This window comes from Geotrypetes seraphini, chromosome 8 (genome assembly GCF_902459505.1).
Source record: "Geotrypetes seraphini chromosome 8, aGeoSer1.1, whole genome shotgun sequence".
NCBI lineage: Eukaryota > Metazoa > Chordata > Amphibia > Gymnophiona > Dermophiidae > Geotrypetes > Geotrypetes seraphini.
Genome location: NC_047091.1, coordinates 120,713,488 through 120,741,047, shown reverse-complemented (window position 1 = coordinate 120,741,047; position 27,560 = coordinate 120,713,488). Strand labels below are relative to the sequence as shown.

General features: G+C 45.6%; 2 protein-coding genes across 7 annotated transcripts in view; one reads left to right on the top strand and one right to left on the bottom strand.

Moving 5' to 3' along the window:
* LOC117366212 (spindlin-W-like) overlaps positions 1-7,836 on the bottom strand; it is a 53,490-nt gene extending 45,654 nt beyond the window's left edge. Inside the window, exon 1 of the mRNA XM_033957448.1 lies at positions 7,421-7,836. Coding sequence (XP_033813339.1) covers positions 7,421-7,440 — 20 coding nt within the window. The 5' untranslated portion in view covers positions 7,441-7,836. The remainder of the gene's footprint in view (positions 1-7,420) is intronic.
* LOC117366210 (survival of motor neuron protein-like) overlaps positions 1-27,560 on the top strand; it is a 72,541-nt gene that overhangs the window by 29,607 nt on the left and 15,374 nt on the right. For 5 of the 6 annotated variants that reach the window (XM_033957444.1, XM_033957446.1, XM_033957441.1 and 2 more), the window contains exons 2-4: positions 11,745-11,894; positions 25,661-25,732; positions 26,626-26,754. In XM_033957444.1, coding sequence (XP_033813335.1) covers positions 11,745-11,894; positions 25,661-25,732; positions 26,626-26,754 — 351 coding nt within the window. Of the gene's footprint in view, positions 1-11,744; positions 11,895-24,703; positions 25,001-25,660; positions 25,733-26,625; positions 26,755-27,560 lie in introns of those variants that run through there. The other variant, XM_033957443.1, reaches the window with a different exon arrangement.

Here is a 27,560-nt window from a genome sequence, read left to right as displayed (position 1 = left end):
CCCCCCCAAAAAACCTGCACAACATCATGGGGGGAGAAAAGTAGTTGGCTCTGATCTTGATATCTTCCCATCAAGGAAGCCTCACAGCCTGCACTCAAGCCTACTGTGGACAAAACCTGGGGTGAGCTGGCTTCCAAGGGAACAACCCTGAGCCTCTGAACTATTAATGTAGGCTAGCTACACAGGAATCATGCAAAGCATGTGCCTGTATCTTCTCGCAGCCAGAAATTTCTCAAGGGAACAGAGATCCTCTGCAGCACCAAAAAGCTTCACTTATGGGTGAAACCCTCGAAAAAGAAAGAAAAATAAATGTGAGCAGAAGAGAGAAGCTCTTACAACTCTGCTGTACAAAGTGAGGAAATCCAGCACAGCCTAGAGCAGGTGTGCCCATACTTTTTGGGCTTGCGAGCTACTTTTAAAATGACCAAGTCAAAATGATCTACTAACAATAAAATAAAATTTAAAAAACCCCCACAAAGCACACTAAAAGGCAGAGAAAATGTTAATTATCATTCATATTCTGGTTTTTTTTCAAAGAGGTCAAGGCAGATGACTCTATGCAATGTCACCTCAGTAAAAACCATACAAAAAATAGACAAATATACCCCTCCCTTTTTAGCAGTTTTTAGTGCAGGGAGCTGTGCTGAATGCCCCGCGCTGCTCTTGACGCTCATAGGTTTCCTGCGCTAAAAACCGCTATTGCGGTTTAGTAAAAGGGAACCATAGTGCAAAATATAGACAGCAGATATAAATTCTCAAAATGGACCACTAAATTGAACATAAAATAATTTTTCCTACCTTTGTTGTCTGGTGATTTCATGAGTCTCTGGTTGCACTTTCTTCTTCTGACTGTGCATCCAATATTCCCTTCTTTCAGCCTCCTGTATGCTTCCTCTCCTCCAAACCTCATTCCCTCCCCCAACTTTTTCTTTCTTTCACCCTGCCCCCTTCTTTCTCTCCGCCTCCCTGCCCCCTTCTTTCTCTCTGTCTCCCTGCCTCCTTCTTTCTCTCTGCCTCCCTGCCCCCTTCTTTCTCTCTGTCTCCCTCCATGCCACCTTTCTTTCTGTTTCCCTTCTTTCTTTGTCTCCCTGTCCCCCTTCTTTCTGTCTCCCCCAAGCCACTAGGTTTGCTGCTGCCGCCATCGTGGAACAGGCCCCCAAGCCACCGCCGCCCCAAGCTCTCCCTACAGAATCCAGGCAGCGATTGGCTGGTCCAGAACTTCCTCTCAGACGGCAGAATTGACATTGGGGAAAGGAATGCTAATTGGCCTGACGTAGGGAAGTAGGGAGAGCTTGGGGCGGCGGTTGGGGACGTCGGGGAAAGGAAGGCTGATCGGCCTGGGATGGGCTCCACGATATTCGCGTTGCCTTCCCAATCTACCGGTCAATCACGATCGATGTATTGGGCACCCCTAGCCTACAGTGAGAGGAGAAGATCAGAAAAAAATGTAAATTAGGCTGTCTACAGACTTCGCAGTAAAGGAGGGTAAATACCTGTTGGTTAAGACTTAAGAATGCACACCTTCAAATCTCTTGCACTAGAATTTAAAAGCTGTTTGATATATATTAAAAAAAATACAAATGAAAGCAGAAAAGACCATATTACATTAGTATTTATAGATCATTAACATACCCCAAAAGCAGTTCAATGTAATTTACAATTTAGAAGAGCCTGGCCATATCCAGGGATTAAATTATTTCATTAGGGTTCATGACACAGATTACTTTATTTGTGTTCATGTAGGCGTATGATTATGGCATATGGATTGAAGATTGGATATATCTCAATATTATGGATTTTGGTACTGGTGTCACTTTTCCAGTGTTTGGTCATCTATCGAGAAAGGAGAGGAGAGTTCTACGTACTATCCTTCTCCCTTAGAGTCAATGTAACATAGTAACATAGTAGATGAGGGCAGATAAAGACCCGAATGGTCCATCCAGTCTGCCCAACCTGATTCAATTTAAATTTTTTTCTTCTTAGCTATTTCTGGGCAAGAATCCAAAGCTCTACCCGGTACTGTGCTTAGGTTCCTACTGCCGAAATCTCCGTTAAAACCTACTCCAGTCCATCTACACCCTCCCAGCCACTGAAGCCCTCCCCAGCCCATCCTCTACCAAAGGGCCTTATACAGACACAAACCGTGCAAGTCTGCCCAGTACTGGCCTTAGTTCAATTTTTAATATTATTTTCTGATTTTAGATCCTCTGTGTTCATCCCATGCTTCTTTGAACTTAGACACAGTTTTACTCTCCACCACCTCTCTCGGGAGCGCATTCCAGGCATCCACCACCCTCTCCGTAAAGTAGAATTTCCTGACATTGTCTTTGAATCTACCACCCCTCAACCTCAAATTATATCCTCTGGTTTTACCATTTTCCTTTCTCTGGAAAAGATTATGTTCTACGTTAATACCCTTCAAGTATTTGAACGTCTGAATCATATCTCCCCTGTCTCTCCTTTCCTCTACGGTATACATATTCAGGGCTTCCAGTCTCTCCTCATACGTCTTCTGGCGCCAGCCTCCTATCATTTTCGTCGCCCTCCTCTGGGCCGCCTCAAGTCTTCTTACGTCCTTCGCCAGAGTACTTATCCCAAGCTTTCTTGAATTCAGATACATATTTTGTCTCCACCACAGGCAGTTCCAAACGTTTACCACCCTTTCTGTGAAACAGTATTTTCTGAGGTTACTTCTGAATCTATCTCCTTTTCTTCTTCTTATTCCCCTCTCATTCCAGAGTTTCCTTTCAACTGAAAGAGACTCTCCGCATGCATTTATGCCAGGTAGGTATTTAAACATTTTTCATATTCCTTCCCCCCCTCCAAAGTGTATAATCTGAGATCTTTAAGTCTGTCCTCATGCTTTATGATGAAGACCACTGATCATTTCAGTAGCCTCCCTCTGGAACAACTCAATCTTATTTATATCCTTTTGAAGGTGAAGTCCTCAGAATTGTACACAATGTTCTAAATGACATTCCTTTTAAAAATCAAAATTTCAACTATCTGTATTAAGGGCTATGTATCAACATTGTATTATAAAGAATGCATTTTCATGAGAAAATTAGAATTATTGTATGTACTCAAATATAAACCTATATTTTGAACCAAAAACAGGGATCTCAGTTTATATTTGATTCTTCCCCCCTCTCAGAACCATCACAGGTCTCCTTTAAGCCCTGCTGGTTCAGTGGTGAGCCAGAGCAAGAGTGATCCTCCTATGTTTCAAGTTTATTGTGAACTTGATATACTATCAATACTCCTGCCCCATGCAGTATTCACTACTCAAAATGGCTGATGCAAGTTCCCACAGTAGTTGCTATATGTACTGCATCTTCATGAAGAGATTCACCCAAAGTTGTTACAATACACTGAATATTAAATCAGGTACTCTTAAGTATTTTCCCTATCTGTCCCTGCATGCTCACAATCTAATTGTGGTACCTGCAGCAATGGAGGTTATTAAGTGACTTGCCCAGAGTCACAAAAGCATGCTGGGATCGAACTTGCAACCTCAGGTTGCTGAGGCAGTAGCTCTAACCACTAGGCTACTCCCTTCCACAGTAACCTTACAAGACTGAGGCAAGTTCGATTTATATTTGAGTCAACCTTTTTTCCCCATTTTGGGGGGAAAAAGGTTACCTCTGTTTATATTTGAACATATACAATAAATAGAATCTTGAAGGTTTGAGTCTGGAATACATTAGGGACTGTCTAGCACAGGGGTGCCCAATACGTCGATTGCAAAGGCAAAGTGAGTCAATTGCGGAGCCCAGTGATAGACTCGCATTGCCTTCACAATTTACCAGGCCAGTCAGCCTTCCTCTCCCCAATGTCAATTCTGCTGTCGGAGAGGAAGTTCCGGGCCAGCCAATCGCTACCTGGCTGGCCTGGAACTTCCTTTCCGACGGCAGAATTGATGTCAGGGAGAGGAAGGCTTGTCGTCCTGACGCTGGGAAGTAGGGAGAGCTTGAGGTGGCGGTGGCTTGGGGGCCTGTTCCCCGATGGCTGCGGCAGTGGCTTGGGGGAGGGCAGGGAGAAAGAAAGAAAGGGGGCAGGGAGACAGAAGTTAAGAAGGGAAAAAAAAGAAAGAAAGGGAGCATGAAGAGAGATAAAAAGAAAGGGAGGCAGGGAGAAAGAAAGGGCAGGCGCTTCAGTGTCCTATTTACGGCGGCGACCTGTTCCCCGATGGCGGCAGCTTGGGGTAGGGAAGGGAAACAGAAAGACAGACAGGCAGAAAGGAGGCATGGAGAGAGAAAGACAGACAAACAAAAATAAAGGGGGGCAGGGAGACAGAAAGAAAGACGGAGAGAAAGAAAAGGGGAGGAGGGGAGGGAGAGAGGAAGAAAAAATTGGGGGAAGGGAATGAGGTCTGGAGGAGAGGAAGCATACAGGCTGAAAGAAGGGAAGAAATATTGGATGCACAGTCAGAAGAAGAAAGTGCAACCAGAGACTCATGAAATCACCAGACAACAAAGGTAGGAAAAATGATTTTATTTTTAATTTAGTGATCAAAATGTGTCCGTTTTGAAAATTTATATCTGTTGTCTATATTTTACACTATGGCCCCGTTTTACTAAACCGCAATAGCTGTTTTTAGCGCAGGGAGCCTATGAGCTTTGAGAGCAACGCGGGGGATTCAACGCAGCTCCCTGCGCTAAAAACTGCTATCACGGTTTAGTAAAAAGGGAGGGGGGTATATCTGTCTATTTTTGTATGGTTGTTACTGAGGTGACAGTGCATAGTCATCTGCCTTGACCTCTGAATAAAACCTGAAATATAAATGAGGATGTCACACCTATCTTCAAAAAGGGAGCGAGGGGCGACCCGGGGAACTACAGGCCGGTAAGTTTGACTTCAATCCCGGGCAAGATGGTAGAAGCACTGATAAAAGACAGCATCAGTGAGCACATAGAAAAAAAATGGACAACTGAAAGCGAGCCAACATGGCTTCTGCAAGGGAAGATCGTGCCAAACAAACTTACTGCACTACTTTGAAGGGATAAACAGCCAGATGGACAAAGGGGAGCCCATAGACATCATTTATCTCGACTTCCAAAAAGCCTTTGACAAGGTACCTCATGAGCGGCTACTTAGAAAATTGCAGAACCACAGGGTGGAAGGGGACGTATACAGATGAATTAAACACTGGTTGGCAGGCAGGAAGCAAAGGGTTGGAGTGAAGGGCCACTACTCGGACTGGAGAAGGGTCACGAGTGGTGTTCCGCAGGGGTCGGTGCTCGGACCGCTACTGTTCAATATATTCATAAATGACCTTGAAACAGGGACGAAGTGTGAAGTTATAAAGTTTGCGGATGACACCAAACTCTGTAGCAGGGTTAGAACGGCGGAAGAATGTGAAGACCTATAAAGGGACCTAAACAAACTGGAAGAGTGGGCAAATAAATGGCAAATGAACTTCAATATAGAGAAATGCAAAGTCATGCATATAGGGAAGAAGAACCCGATATTCAGTTACAAAATGGGGGGATCAGTGCTAGGAGAAAGTAACCTTGAAAAAGACTTGGGTGTGCTGGTAAATACAACAATGAAATCAACGGCACAATGTGCAGCAGCCTCAAAGAAAGCGAACAGAATGTTGGGTATTAAGAGGGGAATTACGATCAGGACGAAAGAAGTCATCATGCCGCTGTATCGCGCGATGGTGCGCCCGCATCTGGAGTACTGTGTCCAATTTTGGTCACCATACCTCAAGAAGGAAATGGTAATGCTTGAGAGGGTTCAGAGGAGAGCGACAAAAATGGTAAAAGGGATGGAGAACCTTTCTTACACAGACAGGTTGGAAAGGCTGGGGCTCTTCTCCCTGGAAAAGCGGAGACTCAGAGGAGACATGATAGAGACTTTCAAGATCATGAAAGGTATAGAGAAGGTAGAAAGAGACAGTTTCTTCAGCCTATTGGGAACCACAAGAACAAGGGGGCACTCAGAGAAATTGAAAGGGGACAGGTTTAGAACCAGGAAATTCATTTTCACTCAAAGGTTGGTGGACACCTGGAATGTGCTTCCAGAGGTTGTAATAGGACAAAGTACTCTACCGGGCTTCAAGGAAGGATTGGATAATTTCCTGAAGGACACGGGGGTTGAGGGATACAGATAGAGGTAGAGATAAGTTATGAAAGGGCTTACAGAGAAGGCTAAGGGGATTAAAAGGGCTTAGACGCCGGTCACCTTACAGGTCATGGACCTGATGGGCCGTCGCGGGAGCGGACTGCTGGGCGCGATGGACCTCTGGTCTGACCCAGTAGAGGCAACTTCTTATGTTCTTATGTACAGTGTGCTTTGTGGGGGGGGAGGTTATTTTATTGTTGGTAGATCATTTTGACTTGGTCATTTTAAAAGTAGCTCGCAAGCCCAAAAAGTGTGGGCACCCCCTGGTCTAGCATATTACAGACCCAACGATAATTATGGGCTAATCAACAGAGATGGTCACAAATGAATGCTTAAGAATGCACACCTTCAAGTCTCTTGTATACACATCTATGAAGCTAAAAGTACAATTGATTTGTACACTCAAAAGGTTCTTGCACGCATATGTTCTTATAGTCTGCATTTTCTTCAAAATTTGTGGGCCACCAACAACAAAAAAGCCACCCCCCACACACAAATCACAAAAACTTTTGTACACAACACAAAGAGTAATCAAACTTTTTGTTGGCTATGCATGCCAGCCATGGGTAAAATAGTTTGCACAAGCCTTTATGTTGGCTTCTCACTACTGGAAATATACCAGTGTTAAGGACTACAAGATTTGTAGGAAACTTGGGTTATCCTCAATTCTGCTCTAAATCCTGGTTATCAGAGCAGTTCTCAGGATAGGAGATGTTATTTTTTTTTTTTTTTGTTTAGTCTTGGATGCTTGAACAAACACCTTGATTATGACGAGGAGTAATTTCCTGTGGATTTAGCACCCCCAATAATTTTGAAAAGTTGACTCCTATGCTGGAAACATAATTTCATGTTTACTATCATGTACAGTTACATTATTGTTTTGGGAATGTTCAAATTGTTTTCTCTTCTGTCCTTTAACTTTTATTTGGTTGTGAAGCCAAAAAGAGAGTAGAAAAACTTTCAGGTGCAGCCATAAATGGATATATATATATGGGATGGACTAGTCAGTACAAAAGGTAAAATCCAAGAAAACTGCTTAAACGGTCCACCTGGGAAGCTGTTACGATTTCTTCTTCTCCAGTTGCTGGCAAGAAACAGACCTCCGACCACCCCCCATAGAGGTATTTCCCACATTCTCTCTAATACTGCGACTGGGCCAGCGCTTCAACCTTGTTTGTGAGGCAGAGCACAAAAACAGCTTTAGGTTTTTTACCAATGGCGAAGCCCGTCCACGGTTACCAACTGGAAAGGGGAAGAAGTTTCCCCTGTAGGTTTACTAGTGAACACTTACCTCAGTTTTCGTTGCGACATCACCACATGAACGGAGCTACCCTGGAAACGCACAGAGGGCGGGTGAGCGAGGTATAACGACACCAAAATAATAACATCGCACTATCCCCGCCCTCCAGCAACTCTTCACTGACCGCCCGATCAGCGGGTAGAAACCATTTCACCACCACGTACAGCTCGCACCGGCCCCACACCGTTACTCCTCTCTTCACTAGGGACTGCCCGCGACCAGCAACCTACAACTCCCAGCGTGCAACACTGAAGGGAGGAGCGGGAAATGTAAACTCCCAGCATACCACGGGCCCAAAGGGGCGGGAAGCGCAACTCCCTGCATACAGTGTACAACCGGCGCAAGTACGCTTGAGGTACGGTCCCCGCCCCGCTCCTGCAGTGGCGGGTTGCGTGTTGGGAGATAGTTCCTGCACCCACCTTCTATTCCTCGGGAATACGTCACATTCGGAGGATGTCACCATAACTCCCAGGCTGCAGCGTTTGGATTGGAGGAGGAACTGGAACTACGATTCCCAGAATGCAACGGTATTGCATGAGAAATGGAAGTTGGTAGGCCAGTTCTGTGTTACAGGCAGTTCCCCGATTGAGAACGAGTTCCGTTTTTAAAACCGTTCGTAAGTTGAATTTTGTATGTAACTCGGATCTTGCTTCTCTTCACAAAGCTGCGGGCAGCATTTCCTACAGTTGCCCGCAGTGACCCAGAAACCTTCCTTCTGAGTATAGAGTAGTGGAAAACTTTTTTTCCCTTCCCAAAGTCTGATCCTATTATTCTTTCTGCCTTCTCCACCTCCTTGAGGCCCCTCTTGCATCCATCTCACTGTTCCTTCTCCAGGACAGAATCCACATATGTGGATTTCATTGTTGAGAAATAAATGTGTGTTATTTCTGGGGAAGTTCCCCATGCCCCTCATTCGCTTTTCTTTTGTTACAGTGGAGCTCAATTGCTTTGGTACAGACTGAAGATGGTACTATATATACTCCAGTGGTGAAGGAGGAAGAGTTGAAAAATGTGATTGACATCCTTCACAAGCTTGGATTGATCATCTAATGTAGGAACTTCTGGGTATATTAACAGAAAGGTAAGAACCTAATTAATACTATTACTCTGAAAACTGGAACCATCTTCAACACTGAGAAAACCTCCAAGTACTGGGAGTCACTTTACATAACTCATTAAGTTTTTAAGATCATGTTAATGACTTAGTCCAAAAAATTTTTCTTACACTATAAAAACTAAGAAGGGAAGTCCCTATTCTTAGAACAGCACTACAAGATACTAGTGCTAGTGCAGTCAATGATACTGTCATTAGTGCTGCCGGATTCAGGAAAAAATTTTTGATTCGATTCAGCCTATAGAAACGATTATTCGATTCGATTTTCCTGTCCGATTGGGTGTTTGTTTGTTTTTTTCAAATAGCCTGGTGGGTTTATTTTATAGCCTCTTCACCCCCTTTGCCCTGGTCCTATGGTGTAAACAAACAAAAAATACTTTTCCTCTCTCTTTTAAATCCTAGCTACCAGCTCTGGAAGGATACACATTTCAAATCTGACATATTGTAATCACAAAACAGAAAATAAAATTATTTTTCCTACCTTTTGTTGTCTGGTCATTTTTTCAAATCATGTTGGTTCCATGCTCTGGTTGTCTTCTGATCAGGCTCTCCTTTCTCTGTGCTAACCATCCATCTCTGTCCTCCCCTTCTGTTTCCCTTTCCTCCCCCGGAGGTCTGGCATCTTTCCTTTTTTTCATCTCCATCCTCCCGCAGCTACAGCAATGGACCCCACCACCCACAGATCCACCATCTCTCCTTTTCTCAACTACACTTTTATCCAGCATCTCTCTTCTGTATCCCTGTCCCTATTCTCCTCTCCAGTAGTGTCCCTGTTCCTATGCTCCCTACATGCTCAGCATCTTTTGTTTCATGTTTCTCCCCATATCAAGCTTCTTCTTTCTCTCTTCCTTACTTCCTGTATCTCCTTCCTCAGGTACAGGCTTTCTCCTACTATCTCTCCTGCCATCCTGCACCCTGCCCATCTACTTTGGAGCAGTATCTGTCCCTCTTGTATCCTTCCCCTTGTAGTCTTGCATTTCTCTCTCCCTCTCTCCATTAGTCCAGCACCTCTCTGTCATCTGCTTTCCTCCCCCTCTTTTTGGTTTGGTCTCTCTCTCTTCCCTTCACTTCACCCAGGTCTGGCATCTCCCCTCTCTTCTCCTTCCTCCTCTTCCCTCTGCACAGGCCTACCTCCCCGCCACGAAGGCACTCTTCCTCCTCCTCCCTCTGCACAAGCCTGCCTCCCAGCCGCGAAGGCCTGCCCCCCCCCCCCCCCCCCCGCAAGCCTGCATGTTCGCCCAGCTTTCCCACTTTTACCTTAAGCTAATACGGCAGCCTGCAGGATCGCTGGTGCTATAGCGATCCCTGCAGATGCTGTCGTCCTCAGTGACACGTTTCCTGTGCCGCGATCTTGACCCTGACATCAGGAGGGGCAGGACCGTAGCAGAGAGAACGCGCCGCTGAGGATGATGGCAGCTGCAGGGATCGCTATAGCGCCAGCAATCCTACAGGCTGCCGTATTAGCTTAAGGTAAGAGCAGGGAAGCTGGGGGGAACATGCAGGCCTTTCCGACTGACCCTCCCCCCTCAAGCAGGAGCGGCAGCGGATGGCCAGCAAGAGGCAGTGCTGCCGCTCCTGTTTTAGGAAGGCACAAGGGGAAGGGTCGGTCATCGGATCAGGAGGCCAATTTTTTTTTTTTTATTAAATCAATTCAAATCGATTCACCTGATTCAAATCGGTGAATCGGGCAGCACTAACTGTCACTACTAGATTACTACAATGCTCTACTCTCGGTTATCTCCGTGAAACTAAAGAAAAACCTCCAACTGCTATAAAACCAGCAAAACTCACTACAAATAAAGATTTGACCATGTCACACCACTGCTTATAGAACTACACTGGTTACCAATAGAATTCAAACTATGCTTCTTATCATTTAAAATGTTATACGATGATGTCCCTAATGGCTTCCCTAGATTTAATGAACTACCATGTTTCCCCAAAAATAAGACACTGTCTTATATTATTTTTGGGCCCCCAAAATGCACTAGGTTTTATTTTCGGGGAAACTGCCCAATCACAAACCCACAGAATCTTTCTATCCCCCCTGCCAAGCAGTCGAACCCCCACCGACCCTTCCATCTCTCCCTCCCCACGCTGACCGCAAGACTGACACATCATTACCTACTTCCAGAAGGCAGCGTCGTAGCAGCAATCTAAACGGGCTGCTTCGGGCCTTCTCATGTTGGGGCGTTCCTCTGCCATATCACTGATGATGTCATCAGCAACGCGACAGTGGAACGTCCCGACGTGAAAAGGCCCGAAGCAGCCCGTTTAGATTGCTGCCACAACGCTGCCTTTTGGAAGTAGGTAATGATGTGTCAGTCTCGCGGTCAGCGTGGGGAGGGAGAGAAGGAAGGGTTTGCTGCTGCATTTAGGAAGATCCTGTTACCAGCAGTGGACTTTTATTTTGCTCTCTCCTACCCCCCCAAAAAAAACACTTCAACTAGGGCTTATTTTTGGGGTAGGGCTTATATTAAGACCTACGCCAAAAATAATGCTAAGACTTAATTTCGGGGAAACACGGAATTAGGCAGATCTGTGGGTCAATGTAACTCTAACAACCTGACCCTATCATTCCCAACTCTGAAAGATATAAAATACATGATATCTCAGAGCAAATCACTCAGCTACCAAATAGCAAAAGTGTGGAACTCACTTCCCGTCAAAATTCGCACAACCACAATATACATACTGTTTTACAAAAATCTAAAAACATTGCTTTTTAAGAAATCCATACTAGGGGTCCAAAGAGACTTGGACTGATACTACAAGTCAAAATCATACAAGAAACAAAGATAATGTTAATGGTCAGCTGCTATTTATAATATATGTATTACCTCAGACTGTAAGTATTATTTGATAACTTTATATAGCATGTATAATTCTTTGTAACATATTTAACTCTGTACAAAATTCTATGTAACAATATTTTGCCTGTAACCCTTCTAGAACTCTTATTAATGAGGATTCAGTGGGTTATAAGATAGCACATAACATAACTGTTGTTATCCTGGAAACCACTGCTTAGAACCTCCAGCACAGGCTTGGGAGACCTGGTATAAGAAACATTGATAGTGAATGCAGATAATGTCCATATGACCTTCCAAGTCTGCCTATCCACACCAACTGTTTGGGTCTACTGTCTTGTTTTATTGTTAAGAAATGTTCTGTGCTTCTCCCTTGGTTTCTTGAATTCAGATATTATCATTGCCTCAATCTCTTCCTCTGGATGTCCCGCAGAGGGAAGGCTTCTGGGTCAGCCGGGGGGCACATGTAGGAGCTGCTGCTCACAGCTTTGTGAAGAGAAATGAGTGCAGCTGGAAGGAGGAGGAGGGAACAAGCCAGAAGGTAAACATCCGCGGGAGGAAGGCATGAACGTGGGACACAGAATGGAGGGAAGGGGAGAGAGAAGTGCTTGGGATACGGGAAGGGAGGGAGAGGGGCACTTTGGGACATGAGAGGAGATGTGTTGGGACATAAGGAAGGGAAGAGCACAAACTTTAGGGGATATGAACTTGGGACATAGAATGGAGGGAAGGGATGGAGGGGAGCATGAACTTGGAACATAGGATGGAAGAATGGAAAGGGTGAGGGAAAGATGCTAAGTTGGGAGAGGGAATAAAAAGTGAGAATTGTTGGGCATGGGTAGCTGAGTGAGAGGGAAAGAGAAATGGTGCACATGGGGAAACGAAGAAAGAGAAGAATTGCTGGGCATAGGGAAGGAGAGAGAATTATTGGACATGGTGGTGGGAGAGGAGTGAGGTAGAGATGAGAGGGAGAAATGTTGGATGTGGTGATGGAGAGGGGAAACCAAAAGCAAAAAGGAAATCCAAAGGTTCCACAGTGAAATGACGAGACCAAAAGCAAAAAGGTACTGTGGAATGTGATGTTCAGGATTCAGATATTAATTCAGTCAATATACAGTGTGATGCAATCAACAGTTCTGTTCTGCTCTGTAACTCATGAGTAAGAACACAGAGTTATATAAACCAGCATTGGAGTTCATACAACTGTCACTTGTTTTGTGGAATTGTTTCCTAGTTTTCAATGATTGTGAAAATTAAATAAATATACTTTGCATTGCGCTGCACCATTCGAGTCTGGATAAGTGGGGTTGAGGTTCAGATGATTGAAGACTTGGGTCTATAGAATGGGGCCTGAAATAACTTTGTGTTATAGGAAGCCCGATGATTGTTAATAGGGGCCTGTTGATGATTGTTAAAGGGGCTTGATGATGATAAAAGTTTGATGTTTCTCTCCCCCCATCTTGTAAAGAGTATTGTTATTTTATATGGGCATAGATAATATTTTGTGGTGACAGCACTCATACCTCAACTAGATTTTGCTCTTGATGATTTGATTCTTGAGTTTTTCTACCCTTTGTATATTTCTCTTTTTGGCACTGAATATGGTGGCACCTCTATAACCTATCCACTTTTTATTTGAGCGATCTGAGGGGATATTCAGTGGCACTATTAATATCCTCACTTAGGAGGTGGCAAGCGGGCATGAGAACTTCCTGCCCACTTAAATTGCTCTGAATATCAGCTCCATTTTCAACCAAATTTAAAAATGAAAATAACCTTCTGGCTGAAATCAAAACCAGGCCTAGGGTTACTATACATCCAGGAAAACCCAGACATGTCCTTTTTTTAGAGGACTGTCTGGGTGCCTGGACAGTTTTTTTTAAATGAGGGAGTCTGTCTGGGTTTAACCAGCTCTTCCAACTCCCACACCTATTTCCTCCCTGGCCGCTACATTGAATCTTTGGGCAGGCGGCAGCGGCAATGAACTGAGCTTGCTGCTGTCAACCTGCCCTGGAAGCCGCCTCTCTGCAGGTCCCATCTACTTGGGGGTATTGGTGGATACAACGATGAAACCAGCGGCACAATGTGCAGCGGCCTCAAAAAAGGCGAACAGAATGTTGGGCATTATCAAAAAAGGTATCACTACCAGAACGAAGGAAGTTATCCTGCCGCTGTATCGGGCATTGGTGCATCCGCATCTGGAGTACTGCGTGCAATACTGGTCGCCGTACCTTAAGAAGGATATGGTTATGCTTGAGAGGGTCCAGAGGAGAGCAACAAAAATGATTAAGGGCATGGAAAACCTTGCCTATACCGAAAGGCTGGAGATGCTGGGGCTCTTTAGCCTGGAAAAGCGGAGGGGACATGATTGAGACATATAAAATCATGAAAGGTAGAGAGAAGGTAGAGAGGGACAGATTCTTCAGGCTAGCAGGGGCATCAAAAACAAGAGGGCACTCAGAAAAACTGAAAGGAGACAGATTCAAGACAAATGCTCGGAAGTACTTCTTCACTCGGAGGTGGTGGACACCTGGAATGCGCTTCCAGTAGAGGTGATAGGACAGAGTACAATAATAGGTTTCAAAAAGGGCTTGGATGACTTCTTGAAGGAGAAAGGGATTACAGAGTATAGATAGAGGGGTACTATACAAGGTACTTCAGGATTAGGGCATAAACAATTTAGGTGGTGGGAACTTACAGGTCAAGGACCTGGAGGGCCGCTGCGGGAGCGGGCTGCTGGGCGCAATGGACCCCTGGTCTGACCCAGCACAGGCAATACTTATGTTCTTACACGGAAACATGAAGTCACTGCAGAGAGGTGGCTTTCGGGGCAGGCCAGCAGCAGACTCACTTGGTTGATTGCACTCGTATGTCCTTAATGCTATGGACAAACTTTATTTAAAGTTAAAAAACCATCACTATCATTTTACTTATCCACCAGCTTGGACTGCTATGATTTCTTTTAACTCTTGTTTTGTGTATATGGGTAGAAATGCTTAATTCTTCAGGTTGAAAAAAATATTTCAGTGGTTAGCTTTTATGAATGTTTCATCGAGAGCTGGAAATTGCTTTTGGTATTAATACTGTTCCTTCATTGTAAATGACTAAAGGGTTATCAGTCCATGTATTATGATGTGCTTTAGTTTTCTAGTGTGTGCTTTCTTACTTTTGTTTTAAAATATACTGAACTTGTGCCTGTTCTCTAACACACACCCCCATACCTTTTATGAATCCGCGTTAGCTTTTTTTATTACTGGCTGTGGTGTTAAAGTTCCAATGTTCCTAGGAATTTTTTGAGCATTGGAGCTTTTACCATCACAGCTGGCTATAAAAAATGCTAACGAGGCTTCATAAAAGGGGGGATAAGTGTTTGATCAAGAAGGTGTGGCTCACTGGTAGAGCTGCTGCCTCTGCACCCAAAGGGTGTGAGATCAAATTTCAGTGCTGCTCCTTATGACCCCGGGCAAGTCACTTAGGGCTAGATTCACTAAGCAAACTGATCGTGTACCGATCGGTTTGCAAACCGATTTTGCAAACCGATCCGTGCATGCAAATGAGGGGAATGGCATGCAAAGTAGGCAGGGACGCGATTCACTAAAGAAATCTTGGAAACCGACTGGGCTGGCCGATCAACATAAGAAGCGACTGCTGGGGACCGTCGCAAACGTCCTTTCCGACTGTCCTCGGCCTGAAATCCCAACCCTGCAGCCCATCTTTGCTGTTCTGCTCTCTGCCCCTTCCATCCGAGCCCTGCTCTTGCTGCCCCGACTCTCCTGCTCTCTGCCGCCCTTCCCCGCAGTGCGAGCCCATGGTTTTAAAGCGGGGCTGCACTGTGGGGAAGGGCGGCTAAGAGCAGGAGATTCAATAATTGCATGCTTTTAAAAGTCCCCTGCCTCTCGCCACAACGAGCCCTCCTGGCAACATCCTGCTGAAAACGTGTTAGCTGTGGCTGGGACTTGCCGGGGCAGTGAACTTATGTCAGCGAAAGGGAAGAGGCTGCTGCCGCCAGGAATCGCCCTTCCCTGGGAGAACAGGAGAGTTGAGACAAGTAAAAAAAAACTAACCCAGCAAATACGGACACAAAACACATGCGCAGATCATCTACAGGGAAAGCAGATGGTCTGCGCATGTGTCAGGATCGCACACTAGCGATCCATACGGTCAGAAGGGGGCGTTCCTCCGATCTCACTCATTTTAATTTTTTTGTTTTGTGAATTGGTCGGGCCTGCGCGGATCAGGAATGGAGAGTCAGGTTAGTGAATCTAGCCCTTAATCCTCCAGTGTTCACCACTTTGAATGTCAGCGTTGAGTGAAAAAGCCACAAAAAGGCAGTATACAAGTCCTCTTTCCCTTTTGGGGAGAGTGTGGTGCAGTGGTTAAAGCTACAGCCTCAGCACCCCGAGGTTGTGACCCTGGGCAAGTCATTTAATCCTCCCATTACCCCAAATACATTAGATAGATTGTGAGCCCACCGGGTCAGACAGGGAAAAATGCTTGAGTACCTGAATAAATTCATTTAAACCGTTCTGAGCTCCCCTGGGAGAATGGTATAGGAAACTGAATAAATAAAATTTTTGTTCTTTGCATTGTATAGCCAAAGCATTCTTGTTCATATTGACTTCTTGACAATAGGTGAATGGAATCTTCTGATGGTAGGAACTGTTTATAAAACACACTAGACTAAGATACCTAGAGCCATTAGAAAAAGTTATTCTGATCATATAGGTCTAATTTGTCTATAAATTCAAATTATGACTTTTAAAACTGATTTTTAAAAAAATTTATCTTTACTGAAGCTTCAAAACCATACAAGGAACAGTAACAACTCAGGAAAAATGATATACAACGTAACCTAGCTCAGAGTTAAATTTCTAAAAATATACAGAGCCAACACAAAGGCCCAGAATATCCCAACTCATGAATACAGTAAAGCAGAAGAGGACAATGGTGCCACTAAGCAGTGACTCATATGGTTAAAAAAGCTTATTTTATGTTTTAATAAAACCCCAAAAGAAAAACCTATTATACTCGAAGCATCATACACCACACTCCTCATCCACACTTTCTCACCTCTAACATTACTCCGTTCCAAAAAACATTCATCCTCCTTGCATTCATACCACTCCACCCCTCCCCCTCCATCCCCCAGTACCGCATAGGGTGACATCCTGTTAAGCAGAGGGTATCTGAGGGAGCTCCACGCTTGTGGTCTTCCACAGAGATTAATAGTTGGGAGTCCGCAGAGCCCGAATAAAGCACGTCTTACCAGGCAGCGTGCATCTGTTGACCCCCCCTCCCCTTAAAACTGGTTCTTTAGCAACTCTTCAGACCGGTATAGGTATCTGACAAGCGGGTTTATATCTCATCATGACCAGCAGGTGGAGACCAAAACAAAACTGGAATAGTACATAATAGGTGCCTTTCCCTATTCCTATCAGTCTTCTTTCAGTTCAGCAGGTGTGGGGCCCTTGGTAGGGCTGTTGGAATTTGTTTAGGGATCCTGGTGTCCGTTTTTGTGCCGGATTGAGCTTGGGTGGGCCCTGTTTGGGGGACTGTCCGACCTCGGGGGTGTCAAACCTGGCGGGTCTCGTGCTGGGTCCTTCTCCCCTTTCCTCCACCTCCCCAACATTTTTATAGAGGTGCCTCAGCAGTAAGCCTTGCCTCCTATTTCAAGCAAGGCATTCTGCTTTGAGAATCCTGAGGTAGTGCCAGTCTGAAGGGTTGCTTTCCCTGTAAATTTTACTATATTTTTCAACTGGCACTTTTTCTTCTAGCTAGGTCATGTATGGAGCAATTGAGCACTTCTCAGAGGAAGAGGTGCTCAATTTGGTCCAGTCACGAGGCATTCATGGCCGGCCTGAAAACAGCTGTTCAAGCTGGTGTGGTGGAGGAGCCTCGTCGGCAGCAGGTGCCGGCGTCCAAGGCTTCCCACCGCTAGTGCCTCACGAGCTGGCAGCGGTTTGCAGGGAACCCTGGTCTTCTCCGGCCGCCCACGAAGGGATTTCCTATCAGCTGTTTTCTTTCACATCTGATGCCGGCTTTTGCCTGCTTTAGCGGCTGGAACAGTTCAGGCTTCCCAGCCGCTACAGATTCTGGAGGGGTTTTTTATGACGGCAACTTCACCATTTTTACAAGCAGGCCCCTCCATTTTGCCTGCAACTCAGGTGACCTTTCCCCTGTATTGGTAAAGCAGGGGCAGGTTTTTGCTGGGTCCCCTGCTGTGATAGGGAGACCCCTGGTACCCCAGAGAGTTTTTTCCCTGATTTAATTTTTACTTTGTGCAGAGCCTATGGAGAGTTCCCTCCGCACCCCCTTTGGCTTTGCATCCCTCTACATCTTTGGCGTCCCCTCTTCCTCCTCCCTCATCCAAGCGCCCAATGGTGACTTGGGATAAAGATTTGTGGTCAGAGGAGCGTGTCGGCCTGGCTGAGGACCTGGACCCTTTTGAGGAATTCCATAATCTCTCGAGGTGACGGCCACTGGTGGCAGGTTTCCTGCTTTCCGGCGAAGAGGTGTCAGTGGTGCGCCTTTTCCAGAGGGATGAGCTGCCAGACCTGATTCAGCAGGTCTCCTCGGTGCTGCGTTTTGAAGAGGTGCCACTGGAGACCCCGCGTGTGGGGGACCCGCAATGCTTGACGCTCTTTTCCTATGCATCAGGATATTTGGTATATTGTCCTGGTGCAGTGGAATACGCCGGAGGTGCTGTTTTGGTTAGCGCGCGCCATGGCTCATAGGGGATAGGGATACTTTGAAGTCGCCAGTTGTGGACGCGGTGGTCTCAACACTTGCTAAGCAGAATACCGTTCCTGTTGAGGACTGTTCTGCCTTATGGGACTCTGAGGAGCGTAAGCTAGAGACCATTCTTATCAGAATTTTGATGTCTCAGTCTTGGGGGTCCAGGCAGCTATTTGGGGGCGGGGGTGGCTGGTAGCTCACGCCATTTTTCAGTGGGCCGAGCGTGTCCTGGATCGTGAGCCTGATGACTGGTCCTTGGTGGATCAGGAGGTGGCAAAGATTGAGATGGCTGCCTCGTTCCTCTAGGATGCCCTTTATAACTTGGTGCGGACGTCTGCCAAGTCTATGGCTTTGAAGTGGCCACGTGTTGTACTTTGTGGCTTCACACTTGGTTGGCGGATGCTGTGTCCAAAACTAAACTCACTAAATTTCCCTTTTGAGGGGTCTCTTTTATTTGGAGAGGATTTGGATAAATTGGTTCAGACTCTGACAGATTCTAAAGTGCCCCACCTGCCTGAGGACTGTGCCCGCCCGGCGGCTCAGGGTAGCACTGCCCTAGGAGGTGTGTGGGAGTTCTGCAAATACCGCCCTGGGTGTGGGAGCTGCTCCTTTTCCGGCTTTGGGGTTTTCCTGATGTCGTTTTTATCACTTCATGCAGTCCTTTTGGGGGGCACGTTGGGGGGCTGGGAATCCCTCTGCCAGTTCCCCCACTACCCGTCCTGCCCAATGACTCCTTGTCGGCGCCTCCTCTGGTTCTGGTGGGTGCCTGGCTGCGTGACTTTTTCCCAAATGGGCCGCGATCACGTCCAATCAGTGGGTCCTGGAGGTGGTGCGGGACGGATATGCTCTAGAGTTTGCCCACTCTCTGCCAGATCATTTTCTAGCTTTTCTGTGTCAGGCAGCCTGGAAGACGCAGGCTTTTCGCCAGATCCTTCAGCGCTTGCTAGAACTCAAAGCGGTTGTTCTAGTACCCCCTCAGGAGTGTGGCACCGGCAGGTACTCAATTTACTTTGTGGTGCCCAAGAAGGAGGGGACTTTTTGGCCCATCTTAGATTTAAAAGGGGTCAACAGGGCTTTCAAAATCCCTCTTTGCATGGAGACACTGCAGTCTGTCATTCTGGAGGTTCAGCCGGGGGAATATCTGACTTCTCTCGATCTGACGGAGGCCTACTTGCATGTTCCAGTTCGGACCTCCCATCAGTGCTTCCTTCACTTTGAGATCTTGGGTCAGCACTATCAGTTCTTTGCGCTTCCCTTTGGTCTGGCCACAGCTCCCCGGATGTTCACCAAGGTTATGGTGGTCGTTGTGGCAGCCTTGCGGACAGAGGGTATTCTGGTGCATCCCTACCAGGACTGGTTGATTCAGGCGAAGTCATTTCAGGAGAGCACCCGGGTCACAGCTCGGGTAGTGGAGTTTCTGCAGTCGCTGGGATGGGTGGGCAACCTTTGCAAAAGTCGGAGTACCTTGGGGTTCTGTTCGACACCTCCTTGGGGAAGGTCTTCCTCCTCAGATTCGCTTGCTTATGGCATCCTGGTGTCCTCGGGCGCAGAATTTCCTCCAAGTCTTAGGGTCAATGGTGGCTTCCCTAGACATAGTGAGGTGGGCGCGGACCCACCTGCGTCCTCGTCAGCATGCTCTGCTTTGGAGGTGGTCGCCCCAGAGGCACAGTCTGGATATCCCTGTTCCTCTGCAGGGCTTGGCGTGCTGCAGTCTTCATTGGTGGCTCCAGACCTCCCATTTTGTTTAAGGGACGAGTCTGGATCAGCCAAGGTGGACGGTGCTTCTCACGGACGCCAGTCTCTTTGGTTGGGGAGCACAGTGTCTAGGTCAGTGGTTCCCAACCCTGTCCTGGAGGACCACCAGGCCAGTCAGGTTTTCAGGATAGTCCAAATGGATATGCATGAGAGAGTATATATATATATCTACTAGTCTTTAAGCCCGTTACATTAACAGGTGCTAGAATATATGTCTGTCTGTCTTTATTTCTGTCTCTCTCCCTGGCCCTCTTTGTCTTTCTGTCTCCCTGTCCCTGTGTTTTATCCCTCTCCCTCTCTTTTCTCTTTAATTCAAAATCTTTTTTTTTCCTTCTTTTCTCTCCTAACAATGTAACTTTACCCCTCCCTTTTATTCTCAAGCCCCACTCTCATGTTTGTTATTGTACAATGTCTTCAATGTTCACTTCCCCCCCTTTTATAAGTATTATTCTAATTCTTATTTTATCATAGCATTGTAAACCGGCTAGATACTTGTTGATGTCGGTATATTAAAAACAATAAATCTTGAAACTTGAACTTCCTTTCTTTCTCCCTCCCTCCCGCTGTCTGTCTGTCTTTCTTTCTATCTGTCTCTCTCCCTGCCTCCTATGCAGCAGCAGCATTTCCCTCCCCCCCACTTCCCTGTGCAGCAGCCGCAACAGCATTTCCTCCCCCTCTATTTCCCTGTGCAGCATTATGCCCCCCACTTCCCTGTGCAGCAGCAGCATTTCCCTCCCCCACTTTCCTGTACAGCAGCCGCAGCAGCATTCCCTCCCCCTCCATTTCCCTGTGCAGCAGCATTTCCCTCCTCCCACCTCACTTCCCTGTACAGTAGCAGCATTTCTCTCTCCCCTCCCCACTTCCCTGTGCAGAAGCCACAGCAGCTTTCCCTCCCCCTCTACTTCTCTGTGCAGCAGCAGCAGTATTTCCCTCACCCTCCATGTCCATGTTCAGCAGCAGCAGCATTTCCCCCTTCCCGCAGTCTAGCCGGCTCCCTTAGTCCCTTGCCAGAGTTATTTTTAAGTTTAAAAGTGCCGCCGCGGCTCCTCTCACGATCCCCGCCTGCATCAGAAGCCTTCTCCGACAGGTGCGGCTTGTGAGAGGAGCCGCGGCGGCGGCTTTGAACTTAAAAATAAACTTTGGGTGTGGAATGTAAGGGAGCCAGCCAGACCGCACAACATTACCTTGGGGACCGTGAGTGTGGGGCCGTTGTAAGTGCGCATGCGCACTCCTGCCGGCCACGGACCTATGGATCACGGATGTAGGAGTGCGCATGCGCACTTAGCGTTTTATTATTATAGATAGATAGATAGATAAAAGCAGGTGGGGCTGGGGCAGCGTCATGTGTCCTCTTTTTTAATTTATATTTATTTATTTGCATTTCAAATTAATTACAAGAATCCTCTTGTCACAGTAATACAGAGCACAATTATTAAAGGATATATATGATTGTCATCAAAGGTTCAAAAGAAAAAAGTGAACATAATAAGCTATAAATCATATAAACATTAAAACAATATCCAAAAACTCTTCCTTAGACCACACAATAGCCCTGAAGAAACAAGTAAGAAAGATAGATATCTTACTATAAAAAAAATTGGTTACAAGTAAAGCTTAACGCGGTATAAACCGGCCTTTCACAGCTCTAATACTATTGCATTAATTTTTTTGTATCCAAAAAGGTTCAAAGCTGCTCTGGCTCAACAAATACATATTTTATACCAGCATATTTTATCTAACATTTACATGGATAGGATAACCAGAAATTTGCTCCCATTTTTACAGCTTCTTCCCTCATAACTAAGAATAACTTTCTGCAGTCCTATGTTATTTTGGTAACATCTGGGATTATTCTAATTTTTTGTCCCATAAAGAGACTATGGGGAAATAAAAAAAAAAGCCTTCATAATTAAATTCAGGTCCTGCTCAAAAACCAGTGAAATGACCAAAGTTCCTCTGTATTCAATTTCCTCCTGAGAATTTTCTAATAAATCAATCAGATTATTCAAGTCAATTCGTTGTTCCATTTCTTGTTGATTTTCTTGTAAATTCTCTCTTTTTTTTGGTAGGTAATACAGTCTATTTATTGGTGGAATCATTTTGGGGGTGAATTGAAGATTTTACATCAAATATTTTTTAAACAGGTTTGAAGGATTAGTTAGTTTTATTTTAGGAAAATTTAATATCCAAAGATTAAGCCTCCTATTGTGATTCTCCAATTGTTCAATTTTCTTCAGAAAAAAGACTATCTATCTTTGACAACAGTATCTGAAATTTTCTGAAGAGATGGTTATCTGGTCAAACTTAGTCTGTTTCAGTCTTAATATTTTGTACAGATGTAGTAAGTTCATCCAGTTTACTTACAATTTTTGAGAATTGTTCAGCTGATTGAGTTGCAGTAGTTTCTAGTTTTTGGAGCATTCTCCAAATGTTAGGCAAAGTTGCCTGCCAGGAGTCGGTTCCATCTGCTCCTCCTTTCAATGTCGTCTCGGCTCCATGGGCTGCGTGAGGTCCTCCTCCGGTTGGTGTTGGGCACATCAGGTCCTCAGCGTTTCCGCCCTCAAGACAACCCTGAGCCGGATTAGGCAGTAAGCGAGCTGCGTGGGGGGGGGGGGGAAAGAGATGTTTCTAGCCTTAAGGCTCCAATGTCTCCCTCCACCGGAGCAACCGCAAGGATATTCTCCCCTCTCTCTCTGGCAAGTGAGCTTGTCAGGAACCGGTCCAACAAGGACTGCCCGGTTGTAGAAAGATCCAGTCGGACGGACCCCTTGCATTTCGTGTGAGGCATAGTAATTCTCACTAGGAGAGAAAAAGAATGCTGGCAAACAATTGCTCAGACTGAGGAATAGCAAGGTAAGTGGAGCTCAGGTTCCTAGCTGCTATTTTGTTTCTCCAAGCCTTCATGTGTCCTCTTTTTTGTCTTCACCAATATGGAACCCAAAGGCTTGGTCTCTGACAACTTCAGAGGTATCTGAATGTCTGCACGTCCTCTTTGGTTTCCTTGGAGATCTAGCTACAGATATCTTTTTTCCAACTATATGGGTCAAAATTTAAAAGTCCTGCAATTTTCACACCTTTTTAGTAAACCAACTGCCAAATTTATATGCAACTCTACAAGTTAGCGCTGCCCTGCACCCAACCTAGCTATAGAAACAAACAGCACTGATGAAGTAAAACTCTTCCTATTTGCAGTCATGGGGAATGTATGCACCTCTTACTCCTTTCTTTTAGCGCACATCATTAACCCAGGGCTACATGCCCAAAGCTTTTTTTTTTTTTTTTTTTTTTTAACCCAGCTAATTGCTTTTACCACATCTGGCAATCAGTACCCGAAGTTGAACTGAAATAACATTTTCAGCATCATTTAAAAAGCTGGGGTAAAAATGCAAATATATTAGAAAACCTTCTGCTAAAGAGTGGGAGGTAGCACACTACTGAAAAACTAAAAGCTACCTTGCAGTGCAGTATGTGAGAGACAGGATGTTTGTATTTTGTTGTTATTAGAGCAGAATGTGTGGAGGATGGAGGCCATGACGGTTAGGCTTGCCAGCTAGTTTCTGGTTTTCATCTGCAAGTTGATCTGGTCCTAGTCCTAGTTTTTACACCACTCACTATATGCACTTGTAGTTCTCATTTTTGTAAGATGCTGAAACAGACTGGTCCATTAAGCCAAGCACACTCCAACAGGAGGCAGTTTGGATCACTTGAAAGAACCCAGATCTTTCTTAAAAGTCCGTTCCCTATTGCTCATATGGTGACACTCCACTACTACTACTGTTTATCCTTTTTAAAGTGCTGAAAGGCATACACATATATATGCATATGTGCATTTAACATGTAATAGATGATCCCCGTGCAGAAGAACTTGCAATCTAATTTAGACAGACAAACAGGACGGGAGTTTCTCACACAGAGAATGGAAAGAGCATCCTCTGTTGCAAAATAGTTACCATCTTAATTTTTATATTAAGGAAGAGTATAGAGAGCTTTGACAGAACAGTGAACTTATGTGACTAATGACTCAAGGAAGGGAGAGAAAAGTCAGTAGCCAATGCGTGGAGCGGGGGAGGGGAAAAGCAAGCCTACATGAACCTATTCATATCACTGGCAAACCAGCTCCTATCGGAGCTCAGCCTGGTGAACAGAGCTCCTTCAACCGCTGCTTTATTTCCACCCCCACTCAGAACTCAATTTATATTTATTTTGTCAGGTTTTTAAAAACTTTTGTAATTCACTTTGCTACGGTGAAGATTTCTAAATAGGTGGAATATAAATAAATCCGTTAAATTAAAATACATCCCTGCCCCCAGGTCCCGTAAATTCCTTCCTTAGCCTCTCTGCCAGTTCTGTGGATGCATTGTGTGAGAGAAGCAGGGCTCAGAGTGCGAGCCAAAACTCAAGAACATGAGTGGGTCTTCTGTCCTGGGTGATTTTATGACTAAACAGTCCAACAGCCAAGAAAGGGGGGGAAAAAAACATTTTTTTTTTCTTAGTGTTTGTAATTAGCATAAAAATGACTCAACCTTGGACTAGCGCTTCCCTCCCCTCTTTTCTACAGCCCCGCTAAAAGCATACATAAAATGACCCCGCCCCCCCCGCGTGCCTGGCTAGAGAGGGCGGCCGAAGGAACGCGTGCTGGAATCTGGGAGAACAAGATCATTGGACTCGAAATAAAAATTTAATTATCAGCCTCCGTGCTCAATGGGGGAGGCATGAAATGTCAAATACATATAACAATGGTCTTGCAATAGATACCCAGAACCTGTAATAATAACTAGTGAGAAATCTTTAAATGAAAACTCTAAGCATGTATAAGAGCCAGATAGGCTGATGACGCTGTCAATACGACCTCCTTTCTGCCAGGGGGCGCGGTATTCCGCTCTCTTAAACGTTCCCATTCTCTGGCGCAGGCTCAGCCGCGTGACGCTCTAGGACTTGTAGTTTTTTGCGCAATAGGGCTCCTCCGGGTTCCGGGGGCCCCGAGACTATCTTTCCCGGCATGCTGTAGTGGGCGTCCGCCACATGCTGGGCTGGGCCGTAGCACACAGGCCGGGCTGGGGGCTGCTTACCTCCTGCTTACTCTGGCCATGGGCTTTTAAAGGGGGAGCAATGGCGGCATGTGATGGGGAGGTGGTGTATCAGAAGGAGAGCTCTCAGGTGAGGTTCTTGGACAGAGAAGACCTAGTCGTAGTCTAGCCCGGACTCAGAGTGGCTGGGTGGTAGCTAGTGGGGCTGGCTCTTTCCTTGTCTCTGAACCTCGGGGTATTTAGTTCCTTCCTACTCCCCCAGCTTTGCATTTTTGGTCTCTTTGTATGGGATGGGATGGGATGGGATAGGGGGGGGGAGTGTTGTATTGGTCTGACCCCCAATCTGATCGTCAGCTTTGTTTATTTACATTGGGGTATCACTTATTGAAAAACAATGATTTGCTTTTTTGAACTTGTTGGCAGTAGCAATTCGGTTCTGCAGCTGAATGTTGCACTCAAAAATCTCATATTCTCTCTTAAGGGTGGGGCTAGTGAAATCCTGGCTGGGTCGTATCCTGCAGGAAGGATCGCAGTGCAAGGGTGATCCTAGCAACCCCGAAACTTCAGAAAGTGTTAAATGTAAATGACATGGGCGAATGAGCTAGGTCTAAATTTGAGCAGTACAAGCAAACAAAGCTTCCAGCACTAGGATGGTAAAATACTTTGGGGCCATTCAGTTGGAAGGTACCTGGTGAATCGCTCAAGCTTATGATAAGCCTGCAAAAGGGACTTCCTTCTATGAAATAAATTTGTTGCCACGCCCCTTTCTGATTTGTGGTCTTCTTCTTAGAGTGAAGATATTGATGAATGGGATGATGCAGCGCTCATAAAGTCATATGAGAAGGCTGTGAAGTCTTTTCAGGTAACTGATTGTGTTTCTCTTTAGATTTAGCTCTAGCTCTGTGCTTTTTAGTAGTAGCTCAGGGCAAGTTACATTTAGGTATTGTAGGGCTCCCTGTGTCCCCAGGGAATTTACACTCTAAGAAGGCAAAGATGGGCAATGACAAGTCTTTCTTTGGTGGCCACAACCCAGTCAGGTTTTCAAGATTTCTACAATGAATATGCATGAGATTGATTTGCATGTACAGTGTATGCAAATAGATCTTTGCATATTCATTGTAGAAATCTTGAAAATCTAATTGAGATATGGTCTTCAAGGACGTAATTGCGTATTCCTGCCCTAAGGACTAGATTTACTAACGGTTACAATGCACTAGTGCTCTTAATGTATGTGGTTAGTAAATGGGTGTCATTACATAAAATAGGATAAGGGGTGCATAAAGTGCATAGATGCATTTTAGCATATGGTAATTAAATATGTTTATTTCTGAGGTAGAGCAGGGTGAAATAATTTACACAAGATCACAAGGAGCATGAGTGGGATTTGAACTCTGGTATCTCTAATTCTTAAGCTGATGCTCTAACCTTTAGCTGATGTCATTGCCTGCTTTTCTGTGCCCTAAGTTCTGCCACCTAATATATTTTCATATTAGTGCTGGGGACATCCTATTTCTGTTTGTATCTGTGAGATTGCCAGTCGGTGCCAGCTGCTCACCCTGTGATTGAGAGCATCATTCTTGCGGTGCTCACACAACTTTCAGACATAAACTGGAAGCATATTCTTACTCTTTTAAAAGGCTGAAGTTAGAATATTAGAATTTTCCTATAGTGGAGGCACAGGACTTTTACGGTCTTGACTGTCCTTTCTTTGGTTTCATCTGCTCTCCCTCCCCCCTTTTTTTTTAACCTTCACAGGATATTTTGAGATGTAATGACAAAAAACGAGATGCAGAAGGCCCTGGGGCTCCCACAGCCCTTCAGCCTCCCCGCCAGAGAGAGGAGGGTGTGGAAAAGAAAAAGAAGTCATTGCAGCAGAACTCTAAGGTGAAGACCAAGCCTGTTGCATGTCCATGCTCCCAGCTGAGGTAGTGGAGGATCTTGAATAGAGTTCAGCTAAGGGGTGTCTCATACATGGAGTCTGACTGAGATTAAAGGTTTCATCTAGATCAGCGGTCTCAAACACACGGCCCATGGGCCGCATGCGGCCCCCCCAGGGACTATTTTGCGGCCCTTGATCTGTCCTCTCCACTTCACAAGTTTTCCGATTGTGGAGAGGACAATCGCATACAGACCGCAAGTGCTGTAAATGACTTGTCAGCAAATGGCCTCCTGGTGGCACTGTGCTTCTCCCAGTCTCAGCCTCCCTCCGCCCGCTTTGGCTTGCGTCTCTAGGCGGCATTAGCGGCTTCCGGGTTGCGCTGTGCATCTCGCGATCTCAGCTTCCCTCCGCTCCCTCTCAGCCCGGATCCGGAGTGCACGGCTCACTCTGCCCTTCAGCACAGCTCACTCTGCCCTGCAGCTCACCCACAAGCACCGGAACCAAGCAACGAGGCATCCCAGGCTGTGGTGGCTGTAGGCCTTTGGCAAGTATGTGAAAAATGTGTTTCTTTGGAAATTGCAATTATCTGTCCCACAGAAATGTTTTTTTTTAACGCCCTATGATTTCTCATGTGGTGGTGTTTCTTCACATAGGCTTTGATTTATTACAATTGTCTGTCACACAGAAATGTTTTTTGATTCCCCCCCCCCCCTATGATTTCTCCTGTGGTGGTGTTTCTTCACATTGGCCTATGTCAGTGGTCGGCAAACCGGCTCTGTAGCCACTTGAGTGCGGCTCGCGGCTCATCTAA